Below are 21,661 nucleotides of genomic sequence, written 5' to 3' on the forward strand. Positions count from 1 at the left end.
GAATATCTAAGTCGGATCACTATTAGGCCTACTTGGAACTAACATACATACGTACATCATCATTATAGACTGTTATGCCTTTCAGCGTTCAGCCTGCAAGCCTCCGAGAATTTACTAAACATCGCCACAATAACCGATTTGCAACTAGTGTTGTCGCCTCATTTATTTCTATACCTCTTAAATCGTTAGAAACCAAGTCTAACCATCGTCGTCTTGGTCTACCTCTACTTCTCTTACCCTCCATATCAGAGTCCATTATTCTCCTAGGTAACCTATCCTCCTCCATTCGCCCCACCACCGAAGCCTGTTTATGCATACAGCTTCATCCATTGAGTTCACTCCTAAATTAGCCATTATCACCTCATTCCAATTACCCTCCTGCCATTGTTCCCACCTGTTTGTACCAGAAATCATTCTTGCTACTTTCATGTCTGTTACTTCTAACTTATGAATAAGATATCCTGAGTCCACCCAGCTTTCGCTCCCGTAAAGCAAAGTTGGTCTGAAAACAGACCGATGTAAAGATAGTTTCGTCTGGGAGCTGACTTTCTTCTTACAGAATACTGCTGATCGCAACTGCGAGCTCACTGAATTAGTTTTACTACACCTTGATTCAATCTCACTTTATATATTACCATCCTGGGAGAACACACAACCTAAATACTTGAAATTATCGAACTGTTCTAGCTTTGTATCACCAATCCGACATTCAATTCTGTTGAATTTCTTACCTACTGACATCAATTTAGTCTTCGAGAGGCTAATTTTCATACCATACTCATTGCACCTATTTTCAAGTTCCAAGATATTAGACTGCAGGCTTTCGGCACAGTCTGCCATTAAGACCAAGTCGTCAGCATAGGCCAAACTGCTTACTACGTTTCCACCTAACTGAATCTTCCTGCCATTTTATACCTTTCAGCAGATGACCCATGTAAACTACGAACAGCAAAGGTGAAAGATTACAGCCTTGTCTAACTCCTGTAAGTACCCTGAACCAAGAACTCATTCTACCATCAATTCTCACTAAAGCCCAATTGTCAACATAAATGCCTTTGAATGATTTTAATAATCAACCTTTAATTCCATAGTCCCCCAGTATAGTGAACATCTTTTCCCTCGGTACCCTGTCATATGCTTTCTCTAGATCTACGAAACATAAACACACCTGCCTATTTCTCTCGTAGCATTTTTCAATTACCTGGCGCATACTGAAAATCTGATCCTGATAGCCTCTCTGTGGTCTGAAACCACACTGGTTTTCATCCAACTTCCTCTCAACGACTGATCGCACCCTCCCTTCCAAGATGCCAGTGAATACTTTGCCTGGTATACTAATCAATGAGATACCTCGATAATTGTTGCAATCCTTCCTGTTCCCTTGCTTATAGATAGGTGCAATTACTGCTTTTGTCCAATCTGAAGGTACCTTACCAACACTCCACACTAATTTTACTACTCTATGAAGCCATTTCATCCCTGCCTTCTCACTATACTTCACCATTTCAGGTCTAATTTCATCTATTCCTGCTGCCTTATGACAATGCAGTTTTCTTACCATCCTTTCCACTTCCTCAAGCATAATTTCACCAACATAATTTTCCTGCTCCCCATGAGCTTGGCTGTTTGCAACACCACCAGGATGATATCCTTTTACATTGAGAAGATGTTCAAAATATTCCATCATCCACCTCCCCAGTGATTCCCTGGGATCTATTATGAGTTCACCTGATTTACTCAAAACACTGTACATTTCATTTTTCCCTCCCTTCCTAAGATTCTTTATTACTGTCCAGAAAGGTTTCCCTGCTGCTTGACCTAGCCTTTCCAGGTTATTACCAAAATCTTCCCACGACTTCTTTTTGGATTCAACAACTATTTGTTTCACTCTGTTTCTTTCATCTACGTACAAATCCCTGTCTGCCTCGGCCCTTGTTTGGAGCCATTTCTGATAAGCCTTCCTTTTACCTTTACAGGCTGCTCTCACTTCATCATTCCACCAAGATGTTCCCCTTTTCCCATCTTTACACACAGTTGTTCCTAGCCATTCCCTTGCTGTTTCTACTACAGCATCCCTGTATGCCACCCATTCACTTTGTATATCCTGAACCTGCTTACTGTCTACTGTTCGAAACTTCTCACTAATCATATTCATGTACTTCTGTCTAATTTCCTCATCCTGGAGGTTTTCTACCCTTATTCGTTTGCAGGCAGATTTCAGTTTCTCTATCTTAGGCCTAGAGATACTTAGTTCACTACAGATCAGATAGTGTCTGTATCATCGAAAAATCCACTTAAAATTTGTACATTCCTAACAGATTTCCTGAATTCGAAGTCTGTTAAGGTATAGTCCATTATGGATCTGGTACCCCTAGCCTCCCATGTGTAGCAGTGAATGGCCTTATGCTTGTATTTGTAACAGCTAAACCCATACTAAAGTCCAGCTAACGCTTCCCATTCCCATTAGCTTCCATATTTTCCCCACAATTATCAATCACCCTTTCGTATCCTTCAGTTCTATTCCCAACTCTCGCATTGAAATCACCCATTAGCACTATTCTATCCTTGCTGTTGACCCTGACCACGATGTCACTCAATGCTTCATAAAACTTGTCAACTTCATCCTCATCTGCACCCTCACATGGTGAATACACGGACACAATTCTTGACCTAATTCCTCCAACTGACAAATCTACCCACATCATTCGCTCATGTACGTGCCTAACAGAAACTATATTGCGTGCAATGGTATTCCTGATAAAGAGCCATACGCCAGACTCTGCCCTTCCCTTTCTAACACCAGTCAAATACACTTTATAATCTCCTATCTCTTCCCCCTTATCTCCCCTTACCCGAGTATCACTTACTCCTAGCATATCCAGATGCATCCTCTTTGCTGACTCAGCCAGTTCTACATTCTTTCTTCCATAAGCCCCATTAATATTGATAGTTCCCATCGAATTCCATTTTGTTCGCCAAGTTGTTTCCAAGGAGTCCCTCGCCTGTTAAATGGGAGTGGGACTCCATTACTCCCATAGGTCCGAGGCTTGCTTAAAATGTTCTGAGCTCGGTAATTTCATGAAGCAGGATGCTACCCTACTTGCACAGTCCAAGTGAGGATCTCTCCTCTAACGGGTTATGGACCACCGGTGAATTGTATAGTCCTAGCCGCCTGAGCACGAGAATGACCATGACTCAGAATATGTCCGAGATGCCCACTCCCATTCCATAGCAACAGGTATCCCGACTTTCAGGACCACTTACTAGGCCACTCAGCCATTGCCAATGGTTCACGAACTAGGACGTGACTACAGTAACCCACAAGCATGAACTAAGGCTCAACAATTCAAGGCGAGTAGAGCGGTTCGCGATGTTCAGAGAATGTTAATGCTGCACAAATGATTACATATTTTGTTGAAGATGAACTAGACAATGATATAGATTTCAGCTTTAGTAATAGGGTAGAAGAGAGACATTTCATCTCCAATATTCCATTCACAGGCAAGAAAAAATATGCTAGCCAGCGATTTGTCTTTTGTCAGAAAATAGGTATTAGGAAAGATGTAAGAACAATGTGCGCTGCATGCAGAAATGTGCCTTTGTGCTTCAACCTGTGCTTCAAGGCATACCATACTAAACATGTAAAGGTAAGATAAAATTTGGCCATTCTCCAAAAAGTGTCAGATTTGTATGCCAGGTGGTGGTCTTTTGGTGTAAAATATATTTTTATGAATTTATAATGAATTATAAATTATTATTATTATTGTAAGTTGATTTGAATTAAGATCTATTTGGTCCCACAATCTATTTTTTTAATAAAAGTTTTAATTTTTTCAATTTTAGAGCACATTATGTGAGATCTCACTTCTGCGTCATGTCCCCAATTCTGACTTGGCATTTGGATCCATTCATAATTTGATAGATTTTAGTTTCCAAGCCACTTTTGGTGTTATAATAAGAACAGTCATGAACACTTCAAGAAAATTTGTAATATTTTATAAATAAGACTTTTTGCACAGAACATGCCTGTCCACAAGTGAAGTCTCACCTCCGTGAAAAAACTTCAATAATACCCCCACAGATAGAACTGTAAGCTTCCTAGCTTCATTGGACTCAAATATTGGTGGCTATCTTGTTGGCTGCCTGAAGCCAAGTTGTGCATGTGCTTCTCTAGGTATTGTTTTCCGTGTATGAAAGTGCTAGTAGAGATTCGGTATCTGGATTTTCTCACCTCCGAAGCATGCTCCTGATGCAAAAATGTTTTATGACTAATAATTTAATTATACTACAAATTGTATTCATAAGTAATAAAGAGTTGAACTCTAAAAGTGAGATTTCCTAACCTCAAACATTTTCAACACAGTCAACTAAATAATGAAGATGGAAACTACTTTTTCCTAAAATTAGGCTTTATTTTTACAGTAATATAATAGCTATTAACTAAAAAAGAAAACTATCCAAGAAAGATTAAAGCTTCCAAATATTCAAATGAACAGAAGGAGGAACTATACAAAATCTAAGGGAATTAATAAAGAATGATCCAGTCAGATATGAGGAAGCTAAACAAAAGAAAGTGAGCGATACCATGCAAGAAAAATAAAATTTATAAGGGATACGAGTCAACCCGAGCAGAGAAAAATTAGGAAAGAGTGGCGGTAAAAAAAAAAAAAAAAAATTGGAATGCTAGAGGGAAGTGCATTACCACCTAGTCACCAACTTGGTCGAAGTGGAATCAGGGAAGTCTGTAATGATACGCTAGCCCTTGGAATAAAGAAACTATTTAGAAACAGGACTGAACTAAAAAGTAAAATTAAGACATTACATAAGAAGATCATCTAATACATCTAATAAATTCATCTTACCAAATATTGAAGTATCAGATGGAGTTGGTACATTTGACAAGCCACAGCTGAACAATCGTGGATGGTACATGTTCTGTAACGACTTGAACAACCATGAAAATTTAATATGAACCTCTCCAGTCCTTTTCAGGAAGTGCGCAAACTGAATTTATTGACAGTCATTATATTTACTTTTTAGCAATTCATTTTGTATCCCTGACCCTTATGTTAACATTTATTATTTTGATACTTTTAAGACAACATAAATAAGTGTTGATAATATTGATTTTAACCTGGCAAAGCTGTGCGGTACCATATAGTACCAGTGTGCTTTACTTCAGATTTTCTCATACTTACCCTTACTCGTGCCATAAATCTCGCAACTTCGCCTTACATTGTCGAGGTGATACTCCCTACAATGCCCGACATCAATAGAGGGTTTTATTTGAGTGTTTGTTTGCGGCAACAACGGCTTGGAATTTGAGATCGTTACAAGTTATAAATCTCATTTTACAACCATATTGGATTTCAGAGTAATAAATTATTATATTTAAAAAACCACCTTTCCAATACACAAAATCCTTATATTTAGGATGAAACCATTTAATTACAAACTGGACATGTTTCGCTCAATCTTAGTGAGCATCATCAGCCATAGATAACATAAATCATTGGTGGGTCAGGGCCCTGATCCTGGTGTATATCACAGAAGAATGTCTAATATACATTGATAAAAATATATGAATTTTAACACATTAAAAATAATCAATAAAATTATATGTGTCTATTAAAACAAAAATTGATCATTAAAATTGCTTAAAATGTAAAATGGAATGGATGACTTAAAATGTTAAAATAGTATGTAGTGATTAGATGTTCTTAAAAATCGTTGTCCATTATATCTACGCTCGATTGCATTAGACTGTTTGTGATGAAAACAGTTTTTCATATCAGGGTGAGCTCTTATTATAAACTATGATGCTGTTTTTTAAGAATAAACATGATGAGAAATGCTGAAATCACATATGATGGTTGAAAAACGAAGTTTACTGATGATAAAACGTCGTCTAGGTCGGCGTAAATTAGCCTTTATGGGATTCCTCGCGTTGTGTTTCAGACATTATTTTGTGCAGTAATGTGTTGACATTGGTCTCCTAACGGAGAATTACTGATCTAGTAGGTGAAATTTAAATCGGGTGTATCGTGTAAAAGAAGAAAGGAAGGAATAATGTGTGTGTCAGCTATTGGAAATTTAAAGACTGTAGCACTGTAAGGAGATGATAACGGAAAACACTTACCCATGTGTGAATTGGTCCCTTGGTTGTTTACTGAGGTTTGATGGTAACTGACTTACTGCTGCGTGTGTTGTATGAATGCGGTCGTGGAGACGGGGAAGGTGACTCTGTAAGTTGCATTCAACACAGCAAGTTTGTTCCACGTAGCACAAGGTTCATTGGGGTTCCGATTGAACTGAGACTACTTCTGTTTAACACAGCAAGCTTTTCAGAACATGTCCAACTTTGTCAACTTTTAATCTTATGCTGGTCTCTTCGGACAACTCTTCCCTCTACGCTAAAGTGGAACTCGCATCTAGAACTTTCTAGAAGCATATACTTAGTTATAAATTTTAATTGTGCAACACAGGAGTAATTGTCAACCAAAGAGTATCTCATCAAGAGTTTTTACGTAACTTCACAAAGATTTTACTTGTCAATGTGAACACTTCTGTTACTTTTATCATAATTTGCATATACGGTTTTTCACTTTTGTCTGTCATTCCACCACCATCCCATCCTTCTAGATCCTCTCTCATTTCTCCACATTATTTTACTTTATTTTATCACTATGTCTTTTACTGTTGTAATTTGGCTAGGCTGATGATGGTCCACAGTGGACCGAAACTAGTACCTATTAATATCATTGTAACGTTTTTGTAAAACATCAACTGATTTTTTAGTATTGAGAAGGTGGAATATTAAAATTTTGTATTTACTTTAAGCACAAACAAATGCTATGTTAAGCGCCGTATGGAACCGTACAGTACCAGGCCCTCGTTTAGAAACCAACCACCCAATTTTTAGAAAAATTACTTTTCAATGTTCTCTAAAATGTGCATGCTGGGAATATTAAATAAAAATTTTAAAATCGAAAATTGAAAACTCTGGCGTTCCCGAGTTAAGGAGAAAAAGGGTTAGTTTTCATTTTCTAATATGGTAATAAATGTTATTCTTTCTTATTATAATATCTGAAAACATTTACTGCAGTAAATTTAATACTCATTCTCACAGATACTCCATTCCGTGCAATTTATCCTCCATAATGGGGAACGCATTGAGGCCATGTGGGAAGCGCATACACAGCAGTTCAACATCGCTCAAAGGCTGCTCCAAATTGATGACCATTTGAGGATCTGCAGCGATTACAGAAAATTGTTTTATCCATCTGGAACAGTTTTTCAATCCTAACTTCAATCTAAATGAAATTTCAGAGAAATCAAACATTTTATATGACCTTTTAATTCCTATCTTTTGCAATCTTGCCTCAGATAAAAATAATTCTTTCTTTTATAATCTCTTTAAATTCCCCTCTCAGCAGCAGTCTTTCTTTCCTCATCCTTAAGCCCCATCGTAGACACCCCTTCTCTCCTTCCCTCTCTCCCCCCTGCCTCTTACCCTCGTTTACCCCCTTCCCACCTTTCCCTATCTACTCCTTTGTTCACATTAAATTATATTGAGACATCCATACTGACCAAGAGTCCGAAACAAACAGGACCTCCTCCAACCTTCTCAATGATGTCATCACCACTACAGTGGAAGCAGAGTTACCCATTAGTAAAATGCCAGTAAATAAACAAGAAGAAATGAGATCTGAAGCTAAAAAGAAACTGAATAACATCTTCAACTCTACCCATATATCTAACATAAACCCTTCCATCCCAACAATCAATGCCAACAGTAATAATATATGCTAAACTAAACTCAACTCCCAACACAAAAACAAATATTGGATTTTAAGAAGAAAATCACTAACAGTGATCTTATCATAACAAAAGCCGATAAAGGCAACTCCACTGTTATTATGAACAAGTCAGATTACATAGAAAAAACTAAAGAATTCTTCACAGACAACTCATTTTCTATAATCAAAAGAGACCCTACACTAAAAATTCAGCGTCAGCTTGAACAAACACTAAAAAATGCATCATGCCTATTAACAGACAAAGAAAGAAATTAATTAATATGAATCCTGGCCTGCAAATACATAAAACTGATGTTCCTATCTGACCCATCATTAATTACAGACCCAGTTCTTTATATAAAATTTCACAGTTCATCCAACATTTCCTCAAAAGAAATTATCATTTTGTATCTAGGAATTCCATTAAGAACAGTAATGAATTGGTTGAAAAACTAAATCATGTTACTATTCAACCCAACTATTCTCTCCATTCCTTCAATATTGTTAACATGTACCCAAGCATCCAGATTTCAAAACTTTTTCCCATTATTCACAACAATTTAAATAAACACAGTGGTCTGAGCCCACTAGAAATTCAAGATTTCATCACTATTCTAGAAATGGTTTTAAAAAACAATTATTTAACATTTGACAATACCATTCATCAGCAAAATGGGTTAGCTATGGAAATGCCGGCATCAAGCATCCTGGCTGAAATCTATCTGGATCATGTGGAACACACCAAAATCAATAACAACATCTTTACCAATATTATTTTTTGGACAAGGTACGTGGATGACACTCTTGTAATCATGAACAAACGTGCAACTGACGCCATTACCACTCTATCCAACCTTAATCACATTGACCCACATATGAAGTTTACACTAGAATCAGAAAACGATAAAAAACACCGATCTTTAGATCATCAGCCAACCTGGTTCAGTGAGCTATAAGATTTTTAGAAAACCAACACAAACCGTTAACACAATCCATCAAGATTCCATACACCCATATGCCCATAAATGTGCAACATACCACAGCAAGGCACACCACACTTTTAGCATCCTGTTGTCTAAAAAAGAACTTAAAAACTAATTAAACACCATTCGCAGTATAGCTAAATTTAATGGCCCTTTTATAGCTCCTTTATAGGGAAAATCATTAATAAACATTAACACCAACCTTCAACCACCTTAGCAAAAGAAAAAACTCACAACAATTTTTTATCTACTTTTTGTACATTTAAAACAAAGATATTTTACACAATACCAATTCTATTAATCATAGCAATAAGTTCACCAAGTCAAGTAATAATTGTAACGCATCTTATGTTGGTCAAACAAGTAGGAGCTTCCATACAAGATACTTAAGAGCATGTTAACACCCTGAAATATAAGAGATTTTCAGCCATATGACAGCACATGGGTGATACTAACAACAAGTTCACTAATATCACCCAAGACATGAAATTTCTCAAAGTTATACAAAAAGGCCCCCTGCTCAATATTACAAAAACCTGTTTCATCTATCTGGAATAGTTTTTCAATCCTAACTTCAATCTAAATTAAATTTCAGAGAAATCTAACATTTTATTTGACCTTTTAATTCCTATCTTTAGTAATCATGCCTCAGATAAAAAGAATTCTCTCTTTTATAATCTAAATTCCTCTCTCAGCAGCAGTCTTTCTTTCCTCATCCTTCAGCCCCACCATAGACACCCCTTCTCTCCTACCTTCCCCCCTGCCTCTTCCCATATCTACTCCTTTGTTTGCATTGCCTGCTTCCTACAGCAAGTCAGTGCTTGTTCCCTATCCACTCCTTTGTTTACATGGCTGCCTGATTCCTGCAGCAAGTCAGTGCTTGTTCTACATCAGACATTAGAGGTGAGTCTCATAAATAATTTTTCTCCTTTTTAATTTATTTTCTGTATATTTATTCATTCCTAATTCTGGCTATCATATCCAAATTTAATTCTTTGCCTGAGGTCCTAAGTCAACTTAAAGACATCATATTGTTATAAGATCATTACCGCCTTTTTTTGTTATTATATATACAGTGGACGTCGCTTATTATGATCACTCTGGGATGCAGATAATTTGATAACATTAACCGATTGATAACAGTAGCCGAAAAATAAAATTTGATAGGTAGCCTACTGTATTTATTCATAACCTACATGCACTACAATGAAACAGATACTGGTACACAGCACTGCAGTACAGTGTGTTCGGGATGTTTCGGCAACATAGTCATCATCAGCATCACTATCGTCTGCTTCATGTTCTTCACCTCTCATATCTAATTCTGCGGAAGCAACTGGCTCACATGTCGTCCTTGTCTGCTTTGCATCGGTGATGATGCCCTCATCAATATTCATCCATTCTTGAAATTCAACTTCCGTTAAGCCTCGTCTACTTCTGGTAACTCTTAAAAATCACCCATACAGAAACAGATCCTTATTGTATGTGCTGAGACATTAACCCATGACATGGCTAGAAGATGCAGGGCATCGAGAAGGCTGATTGTTTTGGCAAGGGCACTGGCACTAGTTTTATGTGAGTCCTGTATGTTTTCTAAGATTCTTGTGCATATTTCATGGCGATAATACACTTTTATGGTGCGAACGATTTCTTGATCGCATGGCTGAAAATGAAGTCATATTCGCCGGTAAGAAATCCGTATTGATGTTCTTGAGCTCACAATTCACAATGTGTGCTGCACAGTTATCAACCAGCAAAACTATTTTACGGCCAAGCCTATTATCCCACTTCAGCAGCCATTCTTTGAAAATCAGGGCAGTCATCCACGCATTAGAGCTGGAATGATAGTCCACTGGAAACTTATTGATGCATTTAAAGCAACGTGGGTTCTTACTTTTCCCAATCACTAACAGTATTTTCTTTTCACCAGACATACTCGCATAACATAAAACTCCTACTCGTTCCTTGGAGGTTTTACAGCGTTTAGAACTTTCCATATTTGAAAAAATGTGTTCAGGCAATGCGCGATGAAACTTGCATACTTGAGAATGAAATCCTTGAAATCAAATATGATAACATAAACCGAATTCATGATCACAATAAACGGAAGATTTTCAATGCTTTAGTATTTGACCGTACGGGACTTCACAAAAGTGATTATATAATACGGTTCATAACATTTACGTGATTACAATAAACGATGTCCACTGTATTTTAATGTTATAATAATTCCTACAACATTGTCTTTGTCTGGTATACATACTGAAACAGGATCCGCCTGCGATCGAACTGGCGACCACGCGGTCTGTTTCATCCTTTCAAATTGTGCGCGTTGTGGGCTATGATGCAACACTTCCAACGAGCGAGCTCGCGGCAGCCTGCTGAAACATGACTACGTCACGAAACGCATGGCCCACACGTCAGAAATAACCAGCTTACAATAACAGATAGCTCATGTCCAAATTTCATGTTAATAACTATTTCATTTAAGGTGATATCAAGTAATTTCAATGATGTGTATGCTCAGGGTCAAGCCCGGGTATATAAGATGAGTGAGAGGACAGTATAGACACAGTACAGCCTAGTAGAGACCTGCTGCCCGAGGTTATCCCAGCAGTAAAGTTCAATTTTGTACGCGAGTGTCGAGTCCAAACGTCGAACTAAGTACCCGCGAGGTAAAGCCGAGAACTCCAACAGCGGTATAAATCCTGCATTCTAAGTTTTTCCAAAATCCTTAAAACATTTTGCGCGACTTATAATATACAAATGTTAGACATCGGACATGTTAATACAGTGTGTGATAGAACTGTTGATTAATTTATAAATTTATACGACAAGTCTACGTGTTAACTTCTAGGAGTAAATTAACCAGTTAGGACGTAGTTGTGGAAACTACATGCCTAATATTTCATTAACTATTTAATATTTTGTGTTGATAGAGTGATAGTAGACTGTTTCTCAACGCATCGGGAACATAGACTGAATCCTACACTAAGATCATGTGTGAAGTTGAATGAATAGACTTTATTTCAATTTCCTTGAACTGCATCAACCTGACAGTCAGAACTTAGTGAAGTCAGGGTACTGTGAAGGTTCAATTATCTTAGGATAGATTTTTTTAAAAACTTATTTAACACTTTGGCGACTATGAGACCCGCCGGCTGGTCACGCCAACTCTTTACTTCTGGACGGTGAGACTCGCTGGCGGTCTCATGACACATTATATATACTGGAGCCGTATCGCGCGCCGTTCACAGATTATGCTTTCGTCCTTTCTGGTTCGTCTCTACATAAGGCATACTAACTTCGTATACAGTGGGACATGCAGGGAGTACATAGGAGCTAGGATAATTAAGAAATTATTCAATATGCTTGTTTCATTACTCAAATCATTTTATATGAAGAAAAAATATGTACAAATATAAGAATAGACGCACACTTAACATGTTGCTTCACAACACTACGTTCGATCAAAACAAACAATGCTGCATAAAGAACGCCAATTTCAGTGAGGTCACCGGCGGGTCACAGAGTGCGCGCGAACCCCGTGCGTTACTTGTGGACGATAAGACCCGCCGGGCGGTCTCAGCACACAGTGCACCTCAACGCCTATAGACTGTAATTGAGATGTGTAATAGTATGTAATATATCTATTAGAGTTCAAGTAAAGACCGCCAATTTCAGTGAGGTCGCCGGCGGGTCACAGAGAACGTGCGAACCCCGTGCGTTACTTGTGGACGATGAGACCCGCCGGGCGGTCTCAGCACACAGTGCACCCTAACGCCTACTGGCTGTACTTCATATGTGTAATAGTATGTAATATATCTATTGGAGTTCAAGTATCTCTGATTTTTCACTTCGTTCCTAATTAATAAACTCGGAAAACAATACGCCGTCATCAACGTGTTAATTGCATTAAACTGGCAAGTAGAACATCATAAATTCAGTGTCTCAAGACAAGTCAATTCGCCTGGAAGGACGTGGGTTCGAATCCCCATCAGGAAGTCGTAAAATTTAAGATACGAGATTTCCACTTCCGGAGGTGCATATGGCCCTGAGGTTCGCTCAGCCTACACCAAAAATGAGTACCAGGTTAATTCCTGGGGGCAAAGGCGGCCGGGCATAGAGCTAACCACTCTAACCCCATCACGTGCCAAGGTTAACAATGGTGGAAGCCTTTACCTTCCACTCCTCCAAGGGCCTTCATGGCCTGTACGGAGGTGACTTTGCTTTGCTTGCATGACAAGTCAATCACCTTATTAGTGGACTTGGTGCAAATTACTGCGCATATTAGACGTGCTACTTGGAACAAACAGTGCAATATCCTGGTGTGTATAAACCAACGCCCCATGCATACTCCGACCGCCCGTATTATCATGTAAACTCCCGCCGATGGAGATGTGGTAAGTCCGAGGGATAATTGGTAATGGTGTTCCTGATCCATGGTGGACGTGGTAACTTCTAGGGACGTGGAGATGGTGCTCCGGTCTATGGTGGACGTGGTAACTTTGAGGAACGTGGTGATGGTGTTCCTGATCCACGGTTGACATGGTACTACAGTCTGCAAGGATACTGCTCTAACGGAGCCAGTTCTTCAATAAGGTGATATGCATCTGTGTCATTAAAGAATAGTGTGAACTGTGTCTCATGAAGTAACTTTCAATTCAGCAAGTCACTTTAAAACTTTCCAGCAACTTTAATTCTCATTCAATATGATTTCGAACTCATACATTGCAATTTTTCAAATGACCTGCTATTTCATAAAGCCAGTGTAAATTAAGTCGTACCCATACCTGCCAACTTTTAGAAACCAAAAATAGGAAGATTTTTTAATTCTTGGATTTCATCACATACCGGTATATTCCACCACAGTCTAGGTGAAAAAAGGTAAAGATAAAAGGCATATATATCTACAGTTACAATGCGAATTGACCATTAAATTTAAAATCTTAAACTACCAAAACATAAAAATGGTTACAAGAAAATGTACCTAATCATTCTCATTAATGACACTTAAAACCAAACTAAACCACATGGCACTACAACCCTTGAAGGGCCTTGGCCTACCAAGCGACCGCTGCTCAGCTCGAAGGCCTGCAGATTACGAGGTGTCGTGTGGTCAGCATGACGAAATCCTCTCGGCCGTTATTCTTGGCTTTCTAGACCGGAGCCGCTATCTCACCATCAGATAGCTCCTCAATTCTAATCACGAAGGCTGAGTGGACCTCGAACCAGCCCTCAGGTCCAGGTAAAAATCTCTGACCTGGCCGGGAATCGAACCCGAGGCCTCCGGGTAAGAGGCAGGCCCGCTACCCCTACACCACGGGGCCGGCTAATGACACTTGCGTATAATAATATTTACGTCACACAGACACGCGCAACAAAATGCATAATACCGTATCTTCTCGCGTAATTAACGCACTTTTTTGACGAAAAATACAGGCGAAAACTTTGGATGCATAAATTATTCAAGGAATTCAGATATTTACAATTCATTCACATTTAAAAGATACATCAAATATAATATAAACACAACTGCTTCAACTCATCGTCATTTGGCGTAAAATTCCGGCGTGAGAATTTTTCTGAAAAGTTAAATAGGGTACATCAGGTAAGTTAGACACGTGGGATTGAAGTACCGACACTGGAAAATATTCTTCCCATTACGAGCTGACAATACGACCTGAACTGAAATAAACATGAACTAACAAAAGTACAATTCATGTAATGTCACAACAATGACATACCGGCAAAAAAAAAGAAAAAAAAAGAAAACTGTCCAACACGAGAAGTGCCGGGCATCGAAGGAGGGGCCCTGCTACATTACCCCAAACCGTTCGCATCCAATCTTGTACGAGTGACGTGTCCATCCACCCTTTTTATTGAATACGAACGCGGATCACTCGCGGAAATTTTGCTTTAGACATTGTTTATCATTTTAGAACAATGTGAGGTGCAAGCTTTCTGACATCAGCTGTTCCAGCAAGCATTGCAGTGCATCGTTGTTTTTTGCTTTCGGTAGCGCGCACGGTAACACTGTATATTCCTTTCTTATCGACTGTTTGACTTCGTGGCATATGGAAACTGATTGCCGTCGGACCTGCGGTTCCTATAAGGGAGATCAAATATTCCTTCACTTTACGCTTCTCAATCATAAAGCGATGAAAATGGTTTAAATCATTCGTCATTTTTTGGCATGATGCTGTTCTCCGTCAAAACGGAAATCCATTTCTCTTCATAAAATTAATCAAGCCTCGGCTATGCTGCAAATCCGAGACACTGATTCCATGTGCTGCGGTTATTTCACATTCTTTAAAATACTGCATTTCGTGAGAAATGGCTTATCCAACGTTGAGTAACAAGATCATATATTTAAGCAGATCCTCCTCTACTTGCGGAAACTTGCCGTTTTTTGGTCCACGAAATGCTTTGCAAGACTTGTTGGCCGCTTGAAGTGCACTTCTGTTACCGCGGTACGCAAGTTTCATTTGGGCATTGAACACTTGCTGCCCTATTCCCGTATTTTTCGGCGTAACTGATCATCGCGAGTTGGTATGATGCAGTATTACTCGAATACTGTGAACTGAAACAATTTTGAGATCACAGGATGTCCCGTAACCGAAACACTCGTAAAACTAGTGCCGGCTAATAACAGCACGTTCACGTTGCCCTGTATTTGGAATGCCAGCTTTCGCAATAGGAAGCCCGCTACTTGAGCACTGTAGTTAACATCTTTACTTCGAAACGCATCCGGAGCTGCGTGATGGATGTTCGAAGTTGTGGGTACGTCAAATATGTGAACATTTCTTTTTCTCCACTTTGGACGCAAAAACATTGGGATATGTAAATTATGCAAGGGCGTTCGTTAATTACGCGAGAGAATACGGTAGTTTCTTTATAAGACGGTAAAATGAACGCAAATTTATATGCATCTCTGAACACTTGAGATGTTATATTTTTTGGCCATAGCGAGAAAATAAAGTACCTGAAACTCACCGACACAACCCCCTTAAAAAAATTCAACTCGTTAAAATTATGCACTTAAATACGCGAAACTACCACATACAAAATAATTCAATATGTCCCATACATTATTAACATACGACTTTGGCAGTGGGGGAAAGCATAGAAATGCAAGAAAAAACAAGTGGCCTACAACTCCCACGAAATTACGCATAGAAACGATATTAACAAGCGTCCGAACAATAACAAACTCATTCCTTCATCCCGATTAACTGAGTCGCTAGCGCGCGCCAGCCTGTCTTGCTTGCTTGCTTGCAGGACGATTGCCCCTCCGAATCCCCCGCTGTATAAAGCGGACACGCTGCTGTGGTGAGCGGGAAATACGATACACGAATGCGCCGGACGAAACACTCACGAAATAAAGCAGCAAATAAATACGCTTGAAAATGAGTTTTCATAAATTACACAAGCACATACGAATTTATCCTAGCGGAAGAGTATTGGCCGTACTAGAAGTTACATTGGTCAAAAATAGGAAGAAGTAAAAATAAATCGGAAAATCGGAATACGAGTAAAAAACCGGAAAGTTTCCGGGTAAATCGGAAGGGTTGGCAAATATGCGTACCGACGAACTTGCTAACGAGTGGGAACTTTGAAACTTAGCCACTTTGTTAACATTTCTCCTAATTGGAACTTTGTTTATCTCGATAATACATTAGCTAATTGAAGAATGAACTTTAGCTTCAAAATTTGATAGGCATATCAAGATTGAACTTCATTTGCTTGCACCAATTAATCATTTCAGAAAGGAACTCTTATTAATTTCGTTAGTTCCATTTTCAAGAATGATCTTTAGTTTTCAAAGTGAACTTAATTAATGTTGTCATTCATAAACTTCAAGAATGAACTTTCTTTATACAAGTTAATTAATTATATCAAGATGAGATTTTATTAATTTCACTGGTGAACTTCACTGTAAATATTTGTCGCTAATAAGATGACACAATCTATTATCAGTTTATTGAGTATTAAGTGTGGATGAAAGTCCAATTTGACAAATATTCAAGGAGATGATAGGCCATTCGTCTACTTTGACTGATTTTAATGAAGTTTATGTGGCCAGCATATGCAATCTTTTACTCCCTCCCTGTACAATCTCCTGACATAAGACCACACAGCACATGCCCTGCAAAACCCTCATGCTCAATTACACGCGTCAACGAGTGTGTGCGTCAGTTACTGGTACAATATGTTTTAGTTATCACATAATTTGTTTAATTTTTATTTCGCTGAAGATGGCCACCAAGTGCTTGAAACTAGTCCCAAGACTTATGTAATATATTGAGCTCAGCACCTCTGATCTAGACTAATCCTCTGTGTTGAATAAAGCAGTTCTTCTTCCTGTGTTATGTAAGACCAATTGATATTCATAGCACCACATTTAATTCCATTTCATATCTAAAGTTGTTTCCATGATGTCCCTGGCATGTCAAATGATAGATCTGAGGCTTGATAAAAACTTTGCAACGATACATATTTCTGTCCAGTTTGGTACGGCCGGGCTGGCGTGATGTAAATGAGGGCAGCTTACGTCACAGTGAATCGAGAGAGCGAACACACTGTTGTTACCACAAAGATGCACACACGAAATGCTATCAATTGTGTACACTATTTTATTCACAAATCACCGGTATATACACTGCATTATACACACACATTAATGAACTGCCATCTTGACAAACATTGGCTGCTGCAGTACCATGGCAACAGAATCACAACTTTCACTAGCAACTCTTGTTAAACTCAACTTTACCCCTCAAGACTGCCTCTTTGTATACGTTGCCTGGCCAGGCTTCTAGAAGAATATGACACAACTTGTTTTCTCGTAATTTTTAAAGTCTCCAACAACCTATTTAAAATGAAAGGAATTTTCTGTAACTCCCTAGAACCAAAGATATGTTGTTCTGGACTATTACAGTGTGTTGCACAATATAGCAGTGCATATATGCATCATATATACAGGTAATAATAAATTTCATACTATTAATTATGTGCTCTTACATTAAATGAACTCATTTTTATATACATAGCTACAGCAGATGTTTCATGACATAACCTCACAAAAAATATGACAATGATTTATACCAAATAAAGTTCATACACAACTATGTAAATAATAACACTAATAGATGTAAACAACTTCACAGCCACAACTCACAAGTCAAATAATAATCATGATGATAATAATAATAATAATAATAATAACAAAAAATTGAGCTCGATATTTCCATTGTTTATCCATGGGTTAGAGAATATTGTTTCCAAGTCATACTAATCTATTACACTTGCGTCAACACTTTGCAGGAAAGTGAGGGAACACTGGCCTTTGATTGCGATTATGAAGCTTTCCCCCACTACTCAGTGAAATGCCAATTGGAATACATTTAAAATAAAACTCTATAATCGCAACAACAACAACAACAAAAAAGCTAACATTTTCTAGATATTCTGGTTCGATTTATACTGCGTTTGATATAAATAGTTTTATTTTCTTATATTTATTCATTCAAAGAAAACTGACAAACTATAATTTTTGTGTTACAATCTACAAAAATACAGGATTTTAGCATACAAGCTCCGATCGACAATTCCTTGGATGGGAATCATAGTATTTTCATTTTAAAAATAAAATTCCTGTTATCCATTCAGCAAAAAGTAATACAATTACATATTGCGACAATGATTTTGCACAGTGTTCATTGAATTTCTGAAAACAGTATTTACAATTTAACAGGTGTCCGGTGATAATAGCTAGCCTCTAAATGGCAAGAGGGGATTTCATCACAAGTGATGACATAGATATTTACTATTCAAGATTAAAGTACAACAACAACAACAACAACAACAACAACAACAATGTAAATGTATCTACCAGATAGATGTACAGTATGCCTCCAAATAAATAACCTCATTGATTTTATTTCTGGTAAGCATAATTGGATTGTTGGCAAGTTTACAAGATATTTTAAACCCAAACAACCACAAGCCACAGCTTATCCACCTTAATTTCATATTATATTGGGACTGTTTCTAAAGCACCTCTTAAAATGTAAAGGTGAAAATTCTAATTCATTACATACATGAGGAAAATATTTAAGGATGTAGGCCACTCTTTATTGTATCTGGTCAAAATACATAAACTGCAATGTACATACAACGTACACTGAAAATGACATGGATTTCTGTCCTCTTTCTTTCATTATATTCTGCCTTCATTTCAGACTCGGGTATCGCAGCTGTGATCGAGACTGACTGGGAGAATTTCGCTCAACCTTCACGGCCTGTGACGCAACCACATCACTGTGGTCAAACAGCATACGGAATGCCCAGCGTGAGCACCTCTGGTCTAGATGTATAAGGAAATAATGATATTTAGGGGAGGTACACAAGAAGAAGTTTGAGATTGTACAATATCCCCAACAGGTGACAAGAAGTGTCGATTGGGATTGACCATTGGGGAAAACATGGCATAAAACCTAGTTCGTTGGTTAAGCATATGAATGAAACAATGATTATCAGTAGATTTGGTGAAGGAAAGCAAGCAAGCAAGGAAGTTTGTATTTTTTGCAGACTGTTTATATCGTGATCATTGCTACAGGACTTTTGAATTTAACCCCTCAGCGCCGACCTCTATACGTGGTATAGACCTATACATGGTTTCGCATTTACAGCTATATCACGAAGAGTTTTCGAGTTATGGATATGCAAATCGTTTTGTTTCCAAGAAGACATTTTCGGATTTATCAGTGTTGTAAATAAGAATTGAAAATCGTTAAAATGAAGTTGTTTTGCAAGGATAAGTATTTGTCAAGTAAGTCTGAGCACTAATCTCTGCTTTTCAAAAAGTCTGTTTGCTTCATACTTTCCTACAGAATAAAGTAAAGGAGCGGTATTCTGAGAAGTTTGTCTTTTCGCGTGATGTTCTTTGCTGTAATTTTACATTAAGAGTGCGGTTTATTTATTATATCTGTCTTTATTTCTCAGCTTGTAACTCTCCACGAGCGCACTGTGTAGGCACGAGTAAGTGCTGCTTTCTGTCATACAATACGAGAACCAGTTGTTCATGGTATATATATCGTATGAATGATGTCTCGACATTTTATCTGAAATATGTATCAAGTTGTTTTTTCGTCATAAATGTTATTCCCCTCATTCAGTTTCATCCTTCTCTTTTCGGTCTCGCTGCAGCTTCCTCAGTCCGTGTGATGCGCCGCGCTCAATGGCTAGCTCCAGCCATGGTTTGACTGACAGCAACGTGCTTGAAATATTGTATAATTCAAATGAAAGTTTAGTCAGAAGTAGTAGTGACAGTATTACCAGCAGTGATAATGAAATAGATGATGTGGCTGTAACGCATGCAGTGGTAAATGATGACAGTGACGATAAGGAGGAACCAGTACTTGGAAATTTCGTGTGGGAGGCTACGGATAATTATACAGGTCAAAGGGAAGTTTTCAACAGTGAATTCTGATTCCTGAATTCTCTAATAATATTCAGACAAGTCACAGGGACCAATATTTAGCAGTTATCTTATCGGGTTCAGCTGATGGAAGGTTTGTTTATAAAATACGCTCTCTCGGGCGGGGAACGAAATATTCAAGGCCGGTGCGCATCAGATAATACAGTTCCAAGGTTGCAGGAAAGACATTTTATTAGGAAATTAGCACCCAAGAATGAGAAATCCAAACCTCACGTTGCATCGTATGTTCAAAACAGCGAAAAGAAGACGTCCATGTACTGGTGCTTTGAACTCTATCATATGGAATTCCAAATTTCGTGAATCTCGGGCTACTCTTATACTTATAGTAACTCTTGGAGTGAATCAATGTATTTCAGTCGCGCGTAGTTGAAATCTCATCCGGCCGCGGGGTAGGAAGCTCTTTACATAGCTGCGACGCTGAGGGGTTAATGTGAAATTAGAACCAGTGATGAGATTATTTCATTTCAAAAATCCCATCTGTATTGGGTGGAATTTGAAACATTGCTGCCTGATGAGAGGCCAGTGATGCAGTCGCTCATCTATCCCATTCCTCTGGTAGATTTGGTGGTTGGAGGAGTTATGACAGGGATTGTCCCAGTGCAGTCACCAAGTGAAGGAGTAGGTGAGGATTAAGAATTCTACAAGCCACTGAGTAAGAGAGTATTCTGGGTCAAGAGTAATGATACTGTAGTGCCTACAGGTGGTAACATTACAAGAACCAGCTTGAGGGAAACAGCAGTAGTATTTGCTTCCAGATCCAAAGATTGTGAATTCAAACCTGGCAGAGTTAGTCCACTCTATGTCATATGACTTTGGCACGGAAAAGATAATAATAGTAATGTTATCCGTTTTTACGTCCCACTATTTCAATTTTTTTAATAGGTTTTTGGAGATGCTGAGGTGCTGGAATTGTCCTGCAGGAGTTCTTTCATGTGCCAGTAATCTACCAACACAAGGCTGAGGTATGTGAGTACCTTCAAATACCACCGGACTGAGCCAGAATCAAACCAGTCAAGTTGGGGTCAGAAGGCCAGCGCCTCAACCATCTGAGTCACTCAGCCCAGTGCATGTAAAAGATCTCAGGTAATAAAACTGATAAAAACCCAGAAAGTTGCTAAAAAAAGATGGTTTCTTTGCTGTACAATTGTGATTCTACTCATGAATTCTCAATTTTTTTTTAAAATGCTATTTGTTTGGGGCATCGACCCATGTAGATCTTTTGCCTCTACTGGCACCATATTGTATGAAACTGCGTGTAATTGGAATGGCGAAAGTGTGGAATGTTGTGTGTGAGGAAAGGAACAGTAAGGACGTCACTAACACCCAGTCCCCAGGCCAGGGATATTAATCATTACAATTAAAAACTCCTGACCCGG

The 21,661-nt window shown here is 38.4% G+C and overlaps 1 protein-coding gene across 2 annotated transcripts in view; it reads right to left on the reverse strand.

Moving 5' to 3' along the window:
* LOC136864032 (deoxyribonuclease TATDN1) overlaps nt 1-21,661 on the reverse strand; it is a 157,383-nt gene that overhangs the window by 123,940 nt on the left and 11,782 nt on the right. Inside the window, exon 2 of one of the 2 annotated variants that reach the window (XM_067140548.2) lies at nt 7,128-7,283. The exons of the other annotated variant lie outside the window; for it this stretch is intronic. Within the exon in view, the coding sequence (XP_066996649.2) occupies nt 7,128-7,212 (85 nt within the window). The 5' untranslated portion in view covers nt 7,213-7,283. The remainder of the gene's footprint in view (nt 1-7,127; nt 7,284-21,661) is intronic. 2 annotated transcript variants of the gene reach the window in all.

Source organism: Anabrus simplex, chromosome 2, assembly GCF_040414725.1.
Source record: "Anabrus simplex isolate iqAnaSimp1 chromosome 2, ASM4041472v1, whole genome shotgun sequence".
Classification (NCBI taxonomy): Eukaryota; Metazoa; Arthropoda; class Insecta; order Orthoptera; family Tettigoniidae; genus Anabrus; species Anabrus simplex.